The 23,164-nt window shown below is 43.4% G+C and overlaps 1 protein-coding gene across 1 annotated transcript in view; it reads right to left on the minus strand.

Annotated features, from left to right (window-relative positions):
- Positions 1 to 4,015: 4,015 nt before the first annotated feature.
- The window catches only part of LOC119167139 (phospholipase A1), a 30,943-nt gene continuing 11,794 nt past the window's right edge, over positions 4,016 to 23,164 (minus strand). The window contains exons 3-8 of the mRNA XM_037418577.2: positions 21,411 to 21,496; positions 16,730 to 16,873; positions 10,831 to 11,127; positions 8,283 to 8,535; positions 6,788 to 6,982; positions 4,016 to 4,294 (exon numbers count right to left, since the gene is read on the minus strand). Of these exons, the coding sequence (XP_037274474.1) occupies positions 4,065 to 4,294; positions 6,788 to 6,982; positions 8,283 to 8,535; positions 10,831 to 11,127; positions 16,730 to 16,873; positions 21,411 to 21,496 (1,205 nt within the window). The 3' untranslated portion in view covers positions 4,016 to 4,064. The remainder of the gene's footprint in view (positions 4,295 to 6,787; positions 6,983 to 8,282; positions 8,536 to 10,830; positions 11,128 to 16,729; positions 16,874 to 21,410; positions 21,497 to 23,164) is intronic.

Here is a 23,164-nt window from a genome sequence, read left to right on the forward strand (position 1 = left end):
GGACTATCATGTAGAAAGAAGCGATAACTGATTGGTGCCAAAAGTACATCTCGTCTCCAGTGCGGCGTTTCTCATAGCCTGCGCCGCATTGGGACGTTACATCTTTTAAACCAAACTAATGTGCCGTTTCACTTTTCTGTCATGATTTTAGGGTTACAACTTCACATTACTAGACCCCCGTAGGTACAGGTCTCTGCCACTTCCATTCCCTGTTACATTTCGTATTAGGTTTTTCATTGTTGTACCTGTAGCTACGAAGAGACCCTTTCAGCAGAGATATTCACTGCTGAAGCTTTGCGGCGCGAGCCTTTGCCCAAGCAGTTTTCCCACTCAGTTCACGATGCTCACCACACTCGAAGAATAAGATATGTATTGTTTGGGCATTGTTCAGTATGCCACAACAAAACTCTCTGCACACAATAGCCGTGATTGTGCTGGTAACACCACCTGAACGGACCCAGTCATCAACTCCTCAGTCATCGGCACTCCGTTCAGTAGAAAAAAAAATTGACAGATTCCACGTACAGCGGGAATCAATGATATGCAAAGCGCGAATGGGATAGGTTGATATGTCACTTTGAAATCAGCACAACGTTGCAAGGCAGAAGTAAATTATGCCGTTATTACTTTCATTTATTTATTGTCATGTTTGGAGATCTTCGTCGTCTATTAACGTTTTGTGTTACCAAATTTGGTATATGTGGAGCTAGGGAAACGGCCACGAGCGCGCTATGAGCGTAGCGTGTCGTCATGTTTTATAGGACACGCATGTCTTGAATATTATGTTTTGATGTGTCATTTACCTTCGTCTTCCATTCATGTCACGTAATACCAAGTTTGGTAAATGTGAAGCTACCGAAACGGCCGCGAACGCATTATGAGCGGGGTATGTTGTCATGTTATTACATGCCGCGCATGTCATGATTATCATGTTTGCACCAATCATAGATCTTCGTCATCCATTCACATTACGTAACACCAAATTTTGTATATGTGAAGCTGGTGAAACGTCCGTGAGTACACTATTAGCGCAGCATGCAGACTTGTTTTAGATGACACGCATATCATGATTATTGTGTTTGGACGTGATTTACCTTCATCGTTTGTTCGCGTCATGTATACCAAATTTGGTATTTGTGAAGCTAGCGGAACTGCCACGAGCGTATCATAAGCGTGGCATATAGTCATTTTCTTACATGACACGCATCACATGATTATCACGTTTCCACCAGTCACCCAGCTTCGTCATTCATTCACGTCCCGTAATACCATATTTTGTACATGTGACGGTAGCGACACGCCTGCGAGCGCATCATGAGCGTGGCATGTAGTCTTGTGCTCACATGTCACGCATCTCATCATTATCGTGTTTGCACCAGTCATATTCCTTCGTCATCCATTATAGTCCCATAATACCAAATTTAGTATATGTGAAACTAACGAAATGACGGTGAGCGCAACCTGACCGTGGCGTTTTGTCATGACACACATGACATGCATGTCATGATTTCCATGTTAGGGTCGGTCACTTATCATCGCCATGCAGTCATGTCATACCAAACCAGTTTTGCAATAGGTCATGTGAACAAAACCACCACAAGAGCAGCAAGATACTGAAATGTAAATCATGGCATTCATGACATACATATTCTGATTTATATGTTATCACTAGTCAATTATGCTTGTCATACAGTAATGTAATGCCATGCTGATTTCGGTATCGATGCCATTATCGAAACGGCCATTAGAGCTAAAAGTCGTAGGCAGCAGGACAGACAGACAGACAGACAGACAGATCATCATCATCATCATCATCATCATTATCAACATCATCAGCCTGACTACGTTCACTACAGGACGAAGGCCTCTCCCATGTTCCGTCAGTTAACCAGGTCCTGAGCTTGCTGCTGCCAATTTATACCCGCAAACTTCTTAATCTCATCTGCTCACCTAACCTTCTGTATCCCCCTAACCCGCTTCCCTTCTCTGGGAATCCAGTTTGTTACCCTTAATAACCAGCGGTTTTCCTGTCTACGCGCTACATGCCCGGCCCATGTGCACCTCTTATTTATTTCAACTATGATATCCTTAACCCCCGTTTGCCCCTAATCCACTCTGCTCTCTTCTTGTCTCTTAAGGTTACACCTACCATTTTTCTTTCCATTGCTCGCTGCGTCGTCCTCAATTTAAGCTGAACCCTCTTTGTAAGTCTCCAGGTTTCTGCACCGTAGCTAAGTACCGGCAAGATACAGCTGTTATATACCTTCCTCTTGAGGGATAGTGGTAATCTACCTGTCATAATTTGAGAGTGCTTGCCGAATGTGCTCCACCCCTTTCTTATTCTTCTAGTTACTTCGATCTCGTGGTTCGGCTCTGCGGTTATTACCTGCCCTAATTAGACATAGTCTTTTACAACTTGAAGTGCACTATTACCTACCTCGAAGCGCTGCTCTTTTCCGAGGTTGTTGCACATTACTTTCGTTTTCTGCAGATTAATTTTAAGACCCACGTTTCTGCTCTCGTTGTCTAATTCCGTAATCACGAGTTGCAATTCGTCCCCTGAGTTACTCAGCAATGCAATGTCATCGGCGAAGCGCATGTTACAAATGTACTCTCCATTAACTCTTATCTCTAACTGTTCCCAATCTAGGCTTCTGAAAACCTCCTGTAAGCACGCGGTAAATAGCATTGGGGAGATTGTGTCCCCTCGCCTTACACCCTTCTTGATTGGTATTCTGCTGCTTTCTTTATGAAGCATAATGGTAACAGTTGATCCCCTATAGATTTCTTCCAGAATGTTTATATATACTTCATCTACGCCCTGATTCCGCGGTGTCTGCATGACGGCTGATATTTCTACTGAATCAAACGCCTTCTCGTAATCTATGAAGGCTATGTGTAGTGGTTGGTTATATTCTGAGCATTTCTCTATTACCTGATTGACAGTATGAATGTGGTCAATTGCTCAGTTGCCTGTTCGAAATCCTGCTTGTTCCTTTGGTTGATTGAATTCTAATGTTTTCTTTACTCTTTTAGCAATTACCTTTGTAAATAGCTTGTATACTACAGAGAACAAGCTGATCGGCCTGTAATTGTTCAAGTCCTTGTCATCTCTTTTCTTATGTATTAAGATGATGTTAGCGTTCTTCCAATACTCTGGCACTCTTCCCGTCAAGAGATACCTCGTCAACAGGGTGGCTAGTTTTTCTAGCACAATCTGTCCTCCATCTTTCAGCAGATCTGATGTTACCTGATCCTCACAAGCAGCTTTGCCTCTTTGCATGCTCTCCAAAGCTTTTCTGACTTCTATCATTACTGGTGCGGTGTCATCTGGGTTACTCCTAGTTCTCATAGTATTAAGGTGGGGGTTGTCCCGGCTACTGTACAGATATCTGTAAAACTCCTCTGCTATTTTAACTATCCTATCCATATTGGTAGTTATTTTGCCTTCTTTGTCCCTTAGTGCATACATCCGACTTTTGCCTATCCCAAGTTTCCTCTTCACTGCTTTGACGCTTCCTCCGTTTTTCAGAGCGTGTTCAATTCTCTCCATGTTATACCTTCTTACATCGCATACCTTACGCCTATTAATCAACTTCGAAAGCTCTGCCAGTTCTATTTGGTCTGTTGTACTTGAGACTTTCATGATTTGACGCTTCTTAATTAGGTTCTTCGTTTCCTGGGAAAGCTTGCCAGTGTCCTGTCTAACTACCCTGCCTCCAACTTCCACTGCACACTCCGTAATGATACTCGTCAGATTATCATTCATTGTATCTACGCTAAGGTTGGTTTCCTCACTAATAGCCGAGTACCTGTTCTGAAGCGACACTCTGAATTCCTGTACTTTCCCTCTCAGTGCTAGCTCATCGATTGGCTTCTTGCATATCAGTTTCTGTTGTTCCTTCTTGAAGTCCAGGTGAATTCGAGACCGTACCATTCTATGGTCACTGTATCGTACCTTGCCAACCACTTCCACATCCTGCACGATAGATAGATACGCTCAAAGTAGCCGAAGTTCGCAAACAAATGCTTCGCTTTTAATATGACAACTGGAAGGGATCGCTTTATGTCTTGCAGTATTGGGGCTTGTCATTGGTGGTGAGGAACTGAACGCCTCTTCCTGGCGCCGTGTGACTGTAATAACCCATGAGGCCCCCCTCTCCGCCTGACTGACACCTATTACGCTCCAGTGCGGGGAAGCCTCCGCCACAAAAGTTGGACAGGAAGCGACACTGCTTGTTGCGGATGGACTCGAGGAAGTAGGCAGTAGCTCGCATGTGGTCGCATGGCAAATCTGCAAAACAAGGCAAACAGAGCCCAGACAAGAACATTAGACATTCCAGTTCTGGCCCAGCGGTTGTGAGGTTTCACGCAACATTACAACTTTTATCATTGGCAGAGTGCACGTACTACAATGCAAGAAGGCATCAATGCATCATAAGAACAGCTTCAAGGAGCTAAAAGGCGTACTTCCATACACCCGTTCACCAAGACAAGGACGTGCTTTTTTTCATAAAAGCGTCCTCAGTCGGGTAGAGCTTAAAAATTTCGGAGACTCCGTCCAGACAACCTAAGCGTGCTAACCGATCGCCTCCGCGAACAACAACAACAACAAAAGTCCTGCTCATTCACTTCTTTGGTTAGTTTTGGGTGGAGTGAAGGGTACACCTGCTGCTCCAGTTTGTAGTGTTGAAGTAGCGACGAGTAGGTGTTTTCTACTGTATTCCATGTCTACAGCCACGGATCGGATATTCTTGGTTCCCAGGACAGCCCAGCTGACTTCCACCCCATCCAATCTAACCAAAGAATTAAGCGTGATCTTCAGACGCCTGCAAAGTAACACTTACACACATGGCATGTTAATGCACCGCCTCTACCCAACGACACATGGCTACATGGGCCCACTCTGCAGCTTACCGGACACCCTGGCACTATTGCTCCTGGAATGCCAGTGCCATGCAACTGGAGTGGGACCAAGCACCAAGATTGAAAGACAACCACCTAATGAAAACGTGGGAGGCCAAGCTTGTCCTCGAGGACTTAGAAGATCAGCGACTTGTCGCCGGGGCCAAGAGGGCAGTCAAAGCCTGAGGGTTTCTGGACTAGGAACCCTCCCACCTTAGGGTGATACCGGGCCTCGATCAGAACACTGTTTCTAAATAAACGTTTATTTATCTCTCTCTCATGCCCTTGGCAACGTTACCCTAAGGTGCCGTTACCGGCCACCCGGCTCATGGTGTCAGTCCGGAGTGCGAGCCGATTGGGACAGGCTTGGCTGCATGCGCCTTTGAAGCGGAAATGCCGCTGAATCCTGATATTGTATGTCCGACTATAGGTGTGTACATGCGTCCGTGCGCGTATGTGAGTGTGTGTTCAAGTGCTCTGAAGTCGTTTAATTACCAGCTGTAGCCCAGAGACAACTTTCGCTTGCTGCATAGTTTAATCAGTTTGCGGTTTACGTTCGTCGCCAGGACAGCAGAGCCTAGAAATTTGGGATCGATTCTTATTGTTACCAACAGACATTGAGCGAGAAAGCGTATAGTCTGTCAATTGTATTCCACGAGGCTGTCAACTTAATTTTTCCCTGCACATTCTTATCTGGGCTAATTCGAGTTGCTTTGGAGTAGTTGGTGAAATGCTGTTGAGCGACTTTGGTGATGATTTTGAATTCTTAAATAAAATAAAGATAAAACTGTTGTGCTACTAGCAAAAAATAGATTATCAACGATCCTATTAGTATTTCGCATACAATAAACAACGAGTAAGCGTGAAACCTTTGTAACGGCACCAGTTGCGTTCTCAATAACTGGTGCCATGAAGTAATTACCCCAAGGCAGCCCACATAGAAGCTAATCAAGTGCCATTTAACTGTATTTTTTAACACCCCTTTTATGTCCAAGGGTAGACATTTGCTTAGTCGAACATTTAATCTTCATGCAACCTTTTTAGTTTTCCTCGTTTAAGCAACAGCATAAACAACTAATTTGAACACACATTAGCAAGTGGAACGCGTCAAGTAGATTGTTCAAAAGAACTTCACCTCAAAAATATTGCATATGAATTTCAAGTGAAAAAAATTCGTTTGAAGGGAGTTATTCTCATAGTTTGATTGATTTGTGGGGTTTAACGTCCCAAAACCACCATATGATTATGAGAGACGCCGTAGTGGAGGGCTCCGGAAATTTCGACCACCTGGGGTTCTTTAACGTGCGCCCAAATCTGAGCACATGGGCCTACAACATTTCCGCCTCCATCGGAAATGCAGCCGCCGCAGCCGGGAATCGAACCCGCGACCTTCGGGTCAGCAGCCGAGTACCTTAGCCACTAGACCACCGCAGCGGGGCTTCTCATAGTTTCCTCTACTTTACTTGAAATGGCATTAAGAAAACAAGGAATCACTTTTAGGAATGCTTGCTTCTTCGCTTGTTATACACATGGTCAGTGGCTTTAACAGAAGAGTCAGTGACAGTGAGATTCTGGCCAAGTTAGTTCCGTTACTGTGACACCTTAAAGGTACATCGTTAAAAGTAGAAACTCAGCTTCAATATTCTAAGCGTTGGGAAACAATGTTAAATTCTTTCCCATAGCATGCATGAAATTTCATTCGTGGAAGCTGTTTGTGTGACATGATGTATGGATCAAAGATGTGGAAGGGGGTGGTGGTCATGCGAACGTCACGACTGCAGCAATGTCCGCGATAAGTGTCTTTGTCCTGCTTTAGTTTAGTTACTGTCGGTGCCAATTCCGGTTATGGAGATCAGAATGTGGGAAGTAATGCAATACTCACCGAGCGGCTTGCACCCTGGTTGCTTCTGGCCACCGTTGGGGTAGAAGTCGACGTGGCCGACTGGCCTATCGATGCCTAGTTCGCCGGCCACTATCTGCATGCCGCCGCTTGTGTGAATTGCGTCGACGTAGTGGGCGTCACTTTCGGACAGGCAGACGCTTGTGTTGTCAAACAGTGGTCCGGCAGGATCCAGAGCTGTGTGAGGCCATTGCCATCAGGAAACAGGTTAGTGACAGCAGCGACCAAAAAGCAAAAGGGTCCACAGGAAGCGTTAAATAATGAGAACGATAAGAAATTAAAGCAGAAGTTTCTCATTCGAAGTCAATAGCAAACAGTTTAAACAAAATGCGCATCTGCTTTTTTTTACTAGCGAATGACGACAATGAAGCATTGGGACGAAACATTTCAATATCCGGGTGAATACCCAACGTGAGCGTCACGAGTAAGATAAGCGGAATGTGTGGTTCTCAGTCACTATCAGTCTACAGATGCCTGCCCCATTCCCCGAAAAAAAATATAGCAAAATACCTAAAATACCGAGATATCAAGCATCCTTACATTTCACCTTGAGAGGGGAAGCGTGAAGAGGTGAAACTAGTAAAAAGTACACTCACTGTTCACTAGAGGGCGGGGGTGTGATTGCCTTTCTAGATCCGTGTCTAAAACACGATAAAGCTGGGACAAGATGAAATAGAGAAAACTGGTGGGAAACATACACTGCTTCGACCCCCAGAGACACATACCAGTAGTGTCCACACAGATACAAAATGTAAATGACGCCTAGTGTAGCAAAGTAGTGTGAATGTACATTAATAAAAACTTAGAGTACTTGGAATTCACATTAACATTACAATCACTACTAATGAAGTCCCTTATACACCTTTTCACAGGGGGGACTAAAAACACCTCCATAATAAGCTGCGCGCGGGAGTACAAAGGCGAAGGGTGCAGCCTTGTCAGTGCATTTTTGAAGGGTCACGCCAATTTGCGCAGCTAAAAGAGGACTATGGCAGCGCCCAGGGAGGTGTTTTTGGAAAGGTCTATACTTTCCTTGGCATCACTGTCTGTTAGTTCTCATTAATATTGTACCTATCGCACACATTAAGGTAGCGACCTCGCGCCATGCGCGCTCACTACACTTAATCTATGAGCAGATAATGCTTGTAAACAATTTTGTGATTATTTTTGCCCAAGAATATTATTCTGACTGTGAAAACTTCTCTCGGTAATATTCGAACTGTTAAAACTCCTCTCGTCTGTTAAAACTTCTCTCGTGCCTCACACTGTGCACGAGCGGTCTCCAAAGAGGCTCCGGATTTCGCTTTGGTGTCAAGTTGTCGTTTCTTTCGCACTCTGTATTACATTTTTCTTCTTCTTTATTTTTTCAGCACTTTGGCTGAGCGCATTTTATTTACATTTTGGAGCTACGCCAGGCTACACGAAAGCACCTGCAGACTTTCGTTCACTGGTTTAACGCAAAAATGAAAAGAAATACCTGTGATGCGCGAGATGAGTTGACCGGTGCTGTTTTTGAAGTGTCTGCCGAAGAAGCCCGCGATTTGGCCTCCCAGGCTGAAGCCCACGATGTGCACCTGATCCTTGCTAAGCGTGTTGTGGTAGGTGCCGATGAGTCGTTGCACGAGCAGCGATGTTTCGCGGCCCACGAGCGCAGTGTTGCCCGATGCCTTGATATAGCTAAGCTGCTGGGATCCGCCGCTCCAGTCGATGATTATTACGTTGCAGTCCTCCTGCGAATTTCCTGCGGGTGAGCTCGAGGACCTGCAGCGACTCACACGGCTACAGTCGCGAAGAGGAGATCGCATTCCAATGAATCAATTGCACTTTGTGTTTGGAAATGCGGTTACGCCATCGCTGACTACCTGACATATTCTTAGACCGATAATGTAAACATAGAAGAGACGGTGTTCTTTATTGGCCCGTTGGACGTCATCACAGCTGCTACGGGCTTTCTGGGTTCTGCTTGAGGACGCGCAATCACGCATTTCTTTGGATGTTTTATACGCTTTGTTGGCCTCCGGCGGCGCATGCACCGCATTAGGGGGATCAGTATTCTCGGTATTTCCTTATTTCGGCTGCTGGCACAGCTTATATAGTATGAAAACGTTGTCAAAGATTAAAATATAGAAATCAAAATGAATTTCAATTCGTATAAAGGCAAAGCGTTTAACAAAACAGTGTGTATAGCTCGTTAAACAGGGCTGGGAGTGGTGGGGTGCCAGAAAATACAAGGAGAAGAAAGCGAAAGGCTCGACTAAATGAACAGTTGGTATAGATGTGCAGCAAGAGGAACGTTGACACAATCTTGAGGGCGCACTCGCACAATAAAAAAAAGAAAAGTACATAAAGAAAGAAAGCAACGGCGTCTTTAAAGCTTTACGAGTTTAAACCGAGGATATTCATGGGCGGTTTTCACGGACCGGTTGTCTCAACGTCTCAATACGACCCCACGTAACTGTCTGCACAACATTAAACTGCGAGCAGAATCAAGAAGGTTGAACAGTGCTCTCTGCAATTGTACTAGAATTGTCAAGCGACTCTATAGGCGATTCCGGCGTGGACGCAGTGGGCACTGCTAAAGCTTTGCGATTGTAGTTAAACGACCCAATGGAAGGCTCGAGCGTCTCCTCATTTCAAGGAAGAATAATAGACTAGCAGTAGAGAGATTTTTATATTCAGGCAGCGCTTTCAGTTTGTCTTTTTCGATGGAGGCGAAAATTCTGCAGGCCCATGTGGTCAAATCCTGGTGCACTTAAAAAACCCCAGGTGGTCGAAATTTCCAGAGCTCTCCACTGCGTCGTCTCTGATATGCTTATGGTGGTTTTGGGACGTTGTACCCCACATATCTATCTATATTCAGTTCGTCTTGCTGGCACCATTTAGTAGAACGCCTTGAGCGTTGTCAGCCCACAGTACGGATAAGAGTATTTGCATATTTTTTGTCTTGCTCTTTCATGCTTTGCACGGAATATGTTTACTAAGTTGGCTGTATATGGATTACGCATTGGGAATAACAAGTTGGCGAGCTTTACCGAACGCGTAGGAGTCGAGTGTTTACTGCGGGCGATGTGGCCTTGCAAAGAGCGCCGGTAATTTCTACACCTGAGCACCACCAACAAAGACGGTAAATTTTATGTGCTAGTGGTAGCATTTTAGATTGGTGCACCTTATCGGAACGCGGTGACTAAGTGGACTGCAAAAGTAAGCAACTATAAAACAAAGATAAATTAACAACTTAGTTTTACGGTATGCGGCATGTTGGTTGAATATACACAGCACGAGTTTTAAGAAACATTTTCAAAATCCCCGTACTCAAAGAAATGTGATATTTGTTTGATGCCTTCGCGATTGCTTCTTCTGTAGCCACAGAATAGAGAGAGAAAGGTACAAAAAAGGCAGGAATGTTTACCTGATTGTGCTGTTTGCTACCCAATTAAGGGGGAAGGAAGAAGAGGGAAAAAAGAGACTAAGAAAAAGAAAGAGAACAAGTCATACGCCTATGCGCATGCACATATCGGCGGGAGCCACAGGCATAACAAATAGGCTAAGAGATCATTCGTGACAGTAATTAAGAAAGCTGAATTTATTGCCTTTCTAATTAGCGAGGTTAGGTGGTTATGTCAAACAAAATAAAGTTAAATCCTCCACGCGAAGAATGTATTACAGTTTTGAGATTTTGGAAAATTAAGACTGTCTTTGACAACTTTATACCAGTTAGCCTGTGTGTACGTCAGCTGAGAGTGATATATTTTGCACCGACCGTAGGACCGCAAACGATGCGAAGTCTTTATTATAAGGGCAGTTTTTTTCGGTATTTGTCTTTTTTCTTCTTTCCCTTGAAACTGACCATAGCCTCATGCCTACTCTATCACATCCGGCCGTTTCGGTGTCATCACACCATGGCGAGCTTGCTAGGCAATTACATGCAGTGTGCGCCGCGCCATATTTGTTCTCGCGTATTTCTCTTTACACGTTTCCTTTATCGTAAATGTGCAACCAATTACTGCACACGTGCGTACACGTACCTCGTCCAGAAATGCGTCCTTGAGGTCCTGGATCCAGCGGAATTTGCTACTCTCGAGGAAGCCGTGCACGATGAGCTTAAGAGGCTTGCGCTGACTTAACTGGGCGAGGTTACCGATGCTCTTGGTGGGCCGGTAGTCCAGCTGCACGGGTGAGCGCCGGTTGGAGCGCGAGTAAAGCATGAACTTGGTGTCCACCCGCTCCGGATCGCTGGGAAACGAAGTCGGGTGTGTGAACCTGTCCCGGTTGGTGAAGCAGCCCACGAACTCGTAGCACACCTTGTCTTTCTTATCGTCAAACTGCAATAAATTAGGAGACAGGGAATGGAAGAAAGTTTGTGTCTGGAAACATTTTCATCCCTTCAGTCATCTGAATACTGTATAGTCGCTTATATCTTTAAGCTATACACACGCAGTCGAGGTTAGATTAATATTATGGCCGCTTATACATGATGTGCAAGCTATAACGCAGCATGATTAAAAAAGAGAGAAAGGGTGTTACGCGAAGCGAACCATGTCCGCTGCCGCAGGTGATCTTATTGTTTTGTTAATGAAGTTTGATTTATTATTCATTATCACATTTCTAATGCGACAAGTACACGCGTACTTATAAAAATATCGCTGAGGCACATGTATGTAGGCACGTTCAAGGGACATGGAACTGGGCTATTTTCATCAACCTACTAACTGTGCTCTCATTTTTGTCCAAGTTGACAATGAAAACCCGCGAAATTGGAAAAGCGACACGTCACTAGACTGTTGCTCGTATGAGAATGTTGTGCTCCCAAACAGGCTCACTGTGAGGTCACCAGTGTAAAGGACAAAAAGTCACATTTTTGCCGCAAAAGTGAAGCAATGAACAAAATAGCAAAAAGTTTGAAGGCCACGCGAAGAATGGTAGGCAGATCGAATCGCGCCCCGCGTTTTTCACGCACAAATGACGCACGAAACGTAATCACAGGTACAGATGAACTGGAATAACTTATGACAAACGGTACAGAACCTGCAAAACGTTCTTAGCCACCGGACACCTAGCTGTCTCTGGAGAAGCTTTCTCGGTGGATATGTATACTCGTGTGCATGTTGTCAAGTGCAGTTCGCGACTGGTGCAGGCGTGATTCCACAAAATTGCTTTCACCGAAAATGTGGCGCAATAAATGTAATAGCGAGCAATCGCAATGTTATGCGAAGTGAGACTGACAGTCAACTCATTCAGATCCGATATCACGTAACTCTACAAAACGCTTGTTTAAGAGAACATGGCCACTCTTGGCACCGTTTTTGCATGTTGAGAGCGCAGCTCGTAGAAGATCCCGCTTGTTGTGGGGGCACAAGACGCGCGCTGATCGTTGCCGTGATAGCGCAGCAACCACAAACGCACCCCCTCCATTCTTGTTCCCTGACGAGATAAGTGCGCGCGCAGATGACCGCGGCCGGAAAGTCGATGTTCGCTTCGCAGAAAGAGGAGGCAAGCGCATCCTTCCTCACATATATATACATACATATACATATACGTGAATGGTTGTGGTGGTGATGGTGCAAAAAGCCAGACAAGACTGTCAAAGCCATTCGAGCCCCACTGTGTCATTGTTGCTAGCTTTTTTTTTCTAATTTCACGCAATGTGGTTACGAACACCGGTGGCGGCGGTAGTAGCGGCGGTGGCGGCGGACAACTGCGCGTGACCCAAGTTGTGATCTCATAACAGCTTTCGCTGTAAAAATTCCCATCCATGTTGTTTGCACCCGACTTAGCTGCACCCTTGCCAAAGTGCGCAAAGTTGCCCTTGTTAAAGAACAACCAGCAGAGCGGTTGTTTTTCACAACCTTTAAATGCGAAGCATTTCTTAGCGAACTTCGGCTACTTTGAGCGTATCTATCTATCTATCTATCTATCTATCTATCTATCTATCTATCTATCTATCTATCTATCTATCTATCTATCTATCTATCTATCTATCTATCTATCTATCTATCTATCTATCTATCTATCTATCTATCTATCTATCTATCTATCTATCTATCTATCTATCTATCTATCTATCTATCTATCTATCTATCTATCTATCTATCTATCTATCTATCTATCTATCTATCTATCTATCTATCTATCTATCTATCTATCTATCTATCTATCTATCTATCTATCTATCTAGCCGGTTACGTTTGGATGCTCTCGTGGTCACCCCATTAACGTGGCGTGAACCAAAATTTGCATGGGAGGGTAAGACCATTTGACGAATGTGACGTGCTGGTCAAGACATAAATAATGTCACAATCCTGTCACGTACGTCGTCAAACATTTCCCGCCAGACAGTGGCACATACCCACAGGCGGGTATGCGCCACTAGTATGCGGGTATGGGCCACAGGTGATTGACACTTAGTATCTACCCAGGAACTACGAGAACACCCATGTGCTATTTGAACGCGCGAGCGTTAAGAAATACCCGACATCAGCGGTGTCAACCCGACGATGCAAAGAATAAATGACAGGGTTTCCGCTGGAATTGAATCTAAGCATTCTGCGTGGCAATGAAGCATTGTACCACAGAGCTACGCTAGGTCTCGCAACTACTTTTCAAATAGACGATACTGTCAATAGTTTCAATGCTGCCTACCCAACTTTATAAAATATATATATGTATCTCTTTGATACCGCCGTCACATCAGGTTAGCGTCAATTGGGGTTAGTTGCCGTGCGCTGAAGTTTATTTATGTAGCAGCGTCCAGGGCCAGCGCCCTCGCGAGAATCAGCGCTTCATATCAGCTTCTGGTGTTGCCAATACGCATGTTCTAATTGGCATCGTTGCGCAAATGAAAACAACTTGTTAGATAAACGTCTGCAACTCTTCAATTTATGTATGAGCATGTGAAAATTGTACATATGTTTAGCGTCATTTCATGACATGTCGCTTAATAAACGAAAGTTTCTATCCACTGACCTTCCCGCTTCCGCATGCTTCGCACGACATTGATTCCCAAGGTGCGTGGGATCTGGCGAATTTTTTTTATTTGAGGGCATTGCTTTATTTTGCAGGTGGGTGCGTAGTAATGTGGTTCACTGCAGCAGAGACGAGAAAAAGATAATTTTGGAAGCTATGCCCTAGTGAAGTGAGGACTGTAAAATGAGAGGAGCTGATAGTGTGGCCCTTCTCGTGTCCCTCCTCCTCCCCCTCACTTTTCTTTCCCACTCCTTGATATACTGAACTATACAAAGCTATGCTATGCTTGTCGTCATCACCTCCTCGATTCTCTACTCGACATCATCGCTTTCCTCTCCTGCCTATCGCTATACTATAGGCAAGCGTAAGGACGACGAAGCATTTTCTGTAACTTATTACTTTCATTTATAAATTATTTATTTCCTATTGATTGTTTATAGCAGCATATTGGTCATGAATTTTTTGGGTCAGGCCAAGTTCATTCAAAAATTTCCACACTCCATCCGTTGTTGATCGATTATCAATTGATTGGTTGTCGATTACATTTCATTCACTGTTCATTCAGACAAAAAAAGTTTGCCTAGATTAAAGGGACTAAAAGGAGATTACCTATGTCCGACTAAGGTCCATCCACCCATACACTCACAAAAATGAAGTGGTAAAAAACATACAAATTTTCTTTCTTATTTTGAATGACGGGACACACGAATCACTTTTAAAAAGTATAACAGATGTCAAAACTTACGTTATAAAAATAACTCGTTACAGTCACCACCATTTTGTAGTAGCAAGATAAAAATATACAAAAACTGAAACCATGCGAAATTTTTAGACAAACTACAAAATACTATATAATTGATATATGGGGTTGAACGTCCCAAAACCACTATATGATTATGAGAGACGCCGTAGTGCAGGGCTCCAGAAATTTCGACCACTTAAATTATTTAACGTGCCCCAAACCTGAGCACACGGGCATACAGAATTTTCGCCTCCATCGAAAATGCTGCCGCCACAGCCGAGATTCAATCCCGCGACTTGCGGGTCAGCAGCCGAGTATCTTAGTCACTAGACCACCACGGCGGGGCAAAGACACTGAAAGAAAATGAGCAACTGGCTAACACAATAAATTAATGATTCATTTCTCTTAGCCCGAGGTCATGCAAGTATGTTGTCGAATTTATTGGTTATTGAATAATTATAGAATGGCTAATGATTGGTTATTGATTGGCTATCCTTACGATTTGGTCCTGTATTTAGGCTATACTAAGCACATGTAAGCATTTTCTAGAGCATATTAGTAATGGATAAATTATCGATTAGCTATTGATTAGCTGTCAACCTGCAATAATGCATTTGGGCCATGGTAAGCACAAGCAAGCATTTCGCAGGATGGATAGATTATTTGCCAATTATAGCTATCGATCGGCTATCGCTTGGCATCGATGGCTATGTTAGAAGGAACTTCTTGGCAGATATCCGCTTTCAGCGGCACATTACACGCCAAAGCCAGGCCGTGTTCCTGCGGACGATGGACAGACCAGTATAAGCAGCTCTGTTGTTAAGGTTCTTGTCACGTAACTGCTTAGGTTGGAAGTGAGACGTTGCCTGCAAGGGTAACGTAAGCTTACAAAATGACAACTGTTAGTTTAGAAGCACTGAAATCTCCCCAAAACTTACTTGTTTCAACGCGCTGAAAACAAAAAAAAGCAGCGGTGAATGCACAAATATTAACCTTTGTATAATAGTTCGCTTAAAAGCAATACTTGAAGCATTCCTGGAAGTAATGTCTGAAGTTTAAAAAAGTAGCTAGCAGAGAATGCAGCTTTGCGGCATTGCATGAATATTTATTCACTTTCCATGGCAAGGATAGCATTGTCGAAGTTCAGCATATCTGTTACACATAATGTAAAGCACATAGATGAACACTATATATCTACAGTTAAGAGACCCGACAAAGCAGTATTCACGTAGAAGGTTTCGTTTCGTGCGTATTTGAACTGAATTCAACATTATTGAATAGTGTGCCAGCACTTAGCATTGAACATTTCACTTCTTCATTCTATTCCTGCTAGAAAGTGCACCTACTGCACCATGATAAGATACTCCTTTAGTTCAGTGTATGGTGGGTGGTGACATAAGTGACTGTCGCAACAGTGCAGTCTTTTCTATCCACACTTAATGTGACATGGTTCCTGTCTCGACATATACGGCTTTTCCGGTCGCTTGACGTTTGTTTAACTTTTTTCGTAAACTGAAACTGTGTACAGGCACTTATCGCTTGACGCACGCTCTGTACGGTTTTCTGGAAAGGCGAGCCGAGGTTTTTCAGCTGGGAGTAATAGGTGACATTGACGTTGGCCGCCAGTGACGTTAGAATTCCTTAGTGATCCCAAAGACGTTTGGTACTCTATTTCTTCCCCGCTTTATGGCACTCCTTATTCGAGCTCTTTAGAGCTTTCACATTCTTTCATTCTCGATCGTTTCCCGATGAAATGTATTGACTGTAGAAACTTCTCACTCAACTTGAGTTGGAGGAAAGAGCGGTGATAGCAATAGGCATTATGTGGCTTAGACAGCTGGGGCCCGGGCAACAAACACACATTGACAAACCCGAACGTTCTACGCCTCTCAAACGAGCTGGATTACTGGAATCTAATTAAACATCTTATTTGAAGAATTTAATATGTGATTTCAGTTACACGACGAACCAGTTCCCAATAAGGTTACCATTGCGGTTACCGTTTCACTCAAGAGAATTCACACAATTTAGAGCTATTCTTCAAACCAAACAACGATTCCTATCGCATCCCGTCGTGAATGCCCAAATGGTGTTGCGGTGGCCAAAATTTTCATTTTGAGAAAGTCTCTCAGCCCTCAGCAAGCTGGCTTCGTATACGCTCGCAGATACGCACGAGAACGTCACTGATCTTTGAAATCTAAACACCAGGTCTGTCTTACCTTGGGCAGCAGTGTCTCGGCGAACTTCCCGGGAAGAACTGAGTCGATAACTTTTGCGGATGAGTTCAGGTAGCGGGTGGCGTCGCCGGATGGTGAACTCGTGGACAGTTCAGGGTTTGATCTTGATTTTGAGATAGGTTTCAACTGCAGACAAACGATGGGCAAGAGTGTCATTAGAGAGCGAATTTGTGGATGTTTGCTAATGCCTACAGCATATACGTTATTCAAATTATGAACGTGAAAAAAAAGGAAGTATAAAAAATTTAAATTAAAATGTATTGAATTTGTGTAATAAGGTTTTTTTGTGGGATGTCCGGCTGCACAGTTGCCATCACACTTTTCCTATAGAGCATGTTAATTATGCGTACTCTTTTTAGTATGCATACCCGAATTCGCAGGCTTCAGTAGGATTGTTGATTTATTCTACAATTACGTGGCTTCATAACAGAAACGCCGAGACCACTGCTGTACACATGCTTTTTCTTGTTAACCGATGGCAGCCGTTGTCTCGAAACAGCGGCCAACGACAGACGCCGTACGCGCATCCGTAGGCGCACCATCCCGTCTTGAAGGCAAATGTTCTGGGAGTTCTACGCCAAACTCAACATGTGGGACACTGTTGTATTAAGTTACGCGTTTTTTTTTTGCATCCGCGAAACGCGTTCCCTCACAAGCTCACTCGTTAACGTCATAAAAAAAACACAGCATATCCACGAAGTGAATGTTGATGAGGGGGGCGATGTGTCCATTCCTTCGTCCATCCACCTGCCTGTATGTTCGTCCGTCTGTCTGTCTGTACATTTGTTAGGGAGAGTGCCATCTATTCTAAGATAAAGGAGACGCTACTGGGTACGCTAGAGGAAAGAGGGATCGCCCTAGATAATAAGCAGCTTCACCCCTAAAACATTAGGGTTCTAATCTTTACCTTTCAGGCATGCTTGCTAAGCTTTACGTGTCGAACTAAGCTGAATTCCTTGATTGATTGATTGATTTGTGGGGTTTAACGTCCCAAAACCACCATATGATTATGAGAGACGCCGTAGTGGAGGGCTCCGGAAATTTCGACCACCTGGGGTTCTTTAACGTGCGCCCAAATCTGAGCACACGGGCCTACAACATTTCCGCCTCCATCGGAAATGCAGCCGCCGCAGCCGGGATTCGAACCGCGACCTGCGGGTCAGCAGCCGAGTACCTTAGCCACTAGACCACCGCTGCGGGGCTCAGCTGAATTCCTTAAAGCGCATAGAACAGCAAACGGTTAAAGCACTCAGGATAATGTTCAGTAATACACATAGGTAACCTGGCATCCATTTTATCGCATGCTGTCGAAAGAAGCGATTTTGTTCTTCAAATGGGCTGAAAAAAATTACGTGTCAAGTAATGCAACGCGTAGAAAAGGGTCTGAGTAATTACTACTACTACTACTACTACTACTACTACTACAACTACTAGGTCAATAACTTCATGTATATCACAGCGTGGGTTATACATGTTTCAATTTTACAGAGTTCACGCTAGTTAGGTGTATTGGGCCAAGGGTGAGCGTATCATAATCATCAGCCGGACAACGTCCACTGCAGGACAAAGGCCTCTCCATGTTCCGCCAGTTAACTCGGTCCTGTGCTTGCTGCTGCCATCTTATACCCGCAAACTTCTTAATCTCACCTGCTCACCTAACCTTCTGTCTCCCCCTAACCCGCTTGCCTTCTCTGGAAATCCAGCTAGTTACCTTTAATGACTAGCGGTTATCCTGTCTACGCGCTACATGCCCAGCCCATGTCTATTTCTTTTTCTTGATTACAATTATGATATCCTTAACCGCAGTTTGTTCCCTAAACCACTCTGCTCTCTTCTTGTCTCTTAAGGTTACACCTACCGTTTTTCGATCCATTGCTCGCTGCGTCGTCCTCAATTTAGGCAAAACCCTCTTTGTAAGTCTCCAGGTTTCTGCTCCGTAGCTAAGTACCGGCTAGATGCAGCTGTTATATACCTTCCCCTTGGGAGATAGTGGCAATCTACCTGTCATAATTTGAGAGTGCTTGCCAAATGCACTCAACCCCATTCTTATTCTTCTAGTTACTCCAGTCTCGTGGTTCGGCTCCGCGCTTATTACCTGCCCTAAGTAGACATAGTCTTTCACAAATTGAAGTGCACTATTACCTATCTCGAAGCGCTGCTCTCTTCCGAGGATGTTGTACATTACTTTCGTTCTCTGTAGATTAATTTGAAGACCCACTTTTCTGCTCTCCTTGTCTAACTCCGTAATCATGAGTTGCAATTCGTCCCCTGAGTTACTCAGCAATGCAATGTCATTGGTGAAGCGCAGGTTTCTAAGGTACTCTCCATTAACCCTTATCCCTAACTTTTGGCATTCTAGGCGTCTGAAAACCTGTAAGTACGTGGTAATTAGCATTAGGGAAAGTGTATCCCCCTGCCTTACACCCTTCTTGATTGGTATTCTGTTGCTTTCTTCATGAAGCACTATTGTAGCAGTTGACCCCCTGTATAATTTTTCCAGGATGTTTATATATGCTTAATTGACGCCCTGATTCCGCAGTGTCTGCACGACTGCTTATATTTGTACTGGATCAAACACCTTCTCATAATCTATGAAGGCTATGTATTGTGGTTGGCTGTATTCTGAGCATTGGTCTATTACCTGATTGATAGTTGGACGGTGAATCCCGGCTGCGGCGGCTGCATTTCCGATGGGAGCGGAAATGTTGTAGCCCCGTGGGCTCAGATTTGAATGCACGTTAAAGAACCCCAGGTGGTCGAAATTTCCGGAGCCCTCCACTACGGCGTCTCTCATAATCATATGGTAATTCTGGGACGTTAAACCCCACGTACCAAATAATATGAATGTGGTCGATCGTTGAGTAGCTTGCTCGAAATCCTGCTTGTTCCTTTGGTTGATTGAATTCTAATGTTTTCTTTACTCTTTTAGCAATTACCTTTGCAAATAACTTGTATACTACGAAAACACAGCTGATCGGTTTGTAATTATTCAAGTTTTTGTGATCTCCTTTCTTATTATTAAAATGATGTTAGCATTCTTCCGAGACTCTGGTACACTTCCCGTTAGGAGACACCTCGTAAACAGGGTGGCTAGTTTTTCTAACACAATCTGACCTCCATCTTTCAGCAGACCTGATGTTACCTGATCCTCACCAGCAGCTTTGCCTCTTTGCATGCTCTCTAGGGCTTTGCTGACTTCTTCTATCTATAATGGTGGGGTGTCATCAGGGTTACTCCTAGTTCTCATAGTATTAAGGTGGGGGTTGTCCCGGCTACTGTACAGATATCTGTAAAACTCTTCCGCTATTTTAACTATCCTATCTATATTGGTAATTATTTTGCCTTCTTTGGCCCTTCGTGCATACATCTGATTTTTGCCTATCCCAAGTTTATTCTTTTCTGCTATGAGGCTTCCTCCGTTTTTCAGAGCGTGTTCAATTCTCTCCAGGCTATACCTTCCTACATCTATCTATCTATCTATCTATCTATCTATCTATCTATCTATCTATCTATCTATCTATCTATCTATCTATCTATCTATCTATCTATCTATCTATCTATCTATCTATCTATCTATCTATCTATCTATCTATCTATCTATCTATCTATCTATCTATCTATCTATCTATCTATCTATCTATCTATCTATCTATCTATCTATCTATCTATCTATCTATCTATCTATCTATCTATCTATCTATCTATCTATCTATCTATCTATCTATCTATCTATCTATCTATCTATCTATCTATCTATCTATCTATCTATCTATCTATCTATCTATCTATCTATCTTCGTATAGTTGAGCTACTATCAGTGCGAAAATTGAGATGAAGTAAAATATTACAAGATCAGTGACTCTAAGCATGCTGCATATATATATATATACCTGTGTGTGTCCGATGAATTATCCCAGTGGGATCGTACCCTATAGCTACATTGTATCATGGAAAATATAAAATTACCTTCAGTGGCTCTTGCGTCTAACTACACAGAAATTTTCGTATATCGTGGCTGTGATTTTCTTTACGTCAGCTAGGAGCTGACGTATACTTGTAAACTTTTTTAGGTATAAAAAAGTACTTGTATAACTTGTATAGCTCATCAACTCAATGTTGTCATCTTGAAATTCCTAAGCTATACATATACTATATTCTTTATTCTTATGTTTTTATCGCACTGCACACTGCTGACTGTTTTGTGCTCTTTACGCCACGACATGACTTTTTGTGCACAGTTATTACACAATTGGGACAAATTATGAGTCCTATCAGACAATACAGTTAAACGAAGCTGATGGACCTCAGAAATATTAACAACGGTGCGTGCAGTGTTGAACGAATCATCGATGAACCGTGTTGATTTGATTAGGGTGCCTTGATGCGTGCGCACGAATTGGCGTGTAGCCACTTTCTTGAAGATGCCACCAATCCGCAATTTTCTTGCCAGCGTCCGGCACTAATTTGCGGTGCCCTCGTCGAGCTGTGAGACACTGTTAACCTGAATATGGCAGCCATGCGGTAGCAGGCGGTGCATATGCCTTCAGCCTAAATCGAATAACGCACGCACCAAGGCACCCTACTTTCTATAACTGTGTGAGCGCATAACATTCTGAAAAGGAGTGTGTAGAGTGGTCTTTTCCGGAGAGTTTCAAAGCCGTACCAGGGCGCCAAGTCCGAAGTTTTCTTGGGGCGCAGCGTGCACAAGCAGCACGTCCGTAGAGATACACGCCATCAGGAGCACGAACGCTGTTCACGGGGCAAGAAAACGTCAGGGCGTAAAGAAGAAATAAAGAGAAGAGCCGTACTGAACAACATTTTCAGTAAAAAGTTATATATATATATATATATATATATATATATATATATATATATATATATATATATATATATATATATGAGATATAACAGACAGTAATGCCAAGGAGTGTACAGGGGAAGTTCTTAGAACCAATGAAATGTGAATAAGAAGAACGAAGAAAGAAAAGTGGATGAAAAAATTACCAGCTCACAGCTGGTAATTTTTTCATCCACTTTTCTTTCTTCTTATTTACATTCCATTGGTTCTAATAACTTCCCCTGTACATTCCTTGGCATTATTGTCTGTTATATCTCATTAATATTTTGTTAAACCACGGAAATACGAGCCCTTAGGTATAAACTTCTCTCCCTTATTTCATTGAACGAGGGTCTCGTACTGGCAGACTTGGTGTGTTTAGGTTGTATAAGAGGGACAATTAATTAGCTGCCCACTCATAATAAGTTCACGTGCTACGTGACGCCAAAACATGCGAATAAGAGTGTTTTCACACTCGTTGTTTGGCTTATAGATGGCGCTCACTGTCACTCCTACTTCTAAATTCACATATAAACCCCAAAAAGTGGATGGAGGGACGGCCGCTGTGATAGCTCAGTGGTTAGAGCATCGAACGCGTTATTCGAAGGTCGTAGGTTCGTTTCCTGCTCACAGCTGGTAATTTTTTCATCCACTTTTCTTTCTTCTTTCTTCTTATTTACATTCCATTGGTTCTAATAACTTCCCCTGTACATTCCTTGGCATTACTGTCTGTTATATCTCATTAATATTGTGTTAAACCACGGAAATACGAGCCCTTAGGTATACTCTTCTCTCCCTTATATATATATATGTATATATATATATAGTGGGAGTAATAATTCAATGGGCCAGTTAGTCTTCGTGAAGGTATGGGATATGGCACAACGGTAGCGTTGTCAACAAGGATAAATATATTTATTTCCCAACAGTTTCGGGAGGGGTCCTCCCTTCCTCCCTTCATCAGGGGATGAGTTATACTGACATGAACTTCCAAACTTCGTTGCTGCCGCGTCCCTCTCGACTTGAAAGATGTTTGCGAGAGTGAGAGGGAACTAAAAAAAAGGAAAGAAAGAGAAAAAAAAGAAAAAAAAGGGGGGAAGAAAAAAGACGAAAAGAACAAAAAGAAAAAAGAAAAAGAAAGAAAAGAAAGAAAGTAAAAAGGAACCCCTGTCAACACTGAGAACGAAACCAACTGTCCGTGTACGTCCACACCCGGTTTTTATCACGTGCTGTTCAGTTCTCGACGTGTGCCGGGCCACCCAAGACTGTCGCCGCGGTGCCGGGAGGGATCCGTGACGGCGTGCGTAAAGAAAGGGTTTCCCCTTATTGGGTCGGTCGGCTCTTTACCTTTAATCTTCGTCCGTTTCCCTTCAATGGTCATCAAGTGGTAGGCGGACATAAACACTTTGTATTTGCATGTGAAAAAAAGAAAAAAAAGGAAAAAAAGAAAAACAATAATAAGAAAGGACAGTGTACACGTACGAGTCAGTCAGAAAAAACAAGCATGGTCTCCAGCTATCAATTTTTGTCACCAATTTCCTCCTAGCTTACTTCTCGGAGGCAGGAGAGTTTTCCGGGGT

This window comes from Rhipicephalus microplus, chromosome X, assembly GCF_043290135.1.
Source record: "Rhipicephalus microplus isolate Deutch F79 chromosome X, USDA_Rmic, whole genome shotgun sequence".
Lineage (NCBI taxonomy): Eukaryota > Metazoa > Arthropoda > Arachnida > Ixodida > Ixodidae > Rhipicephalus > Rhipicephalus microplus.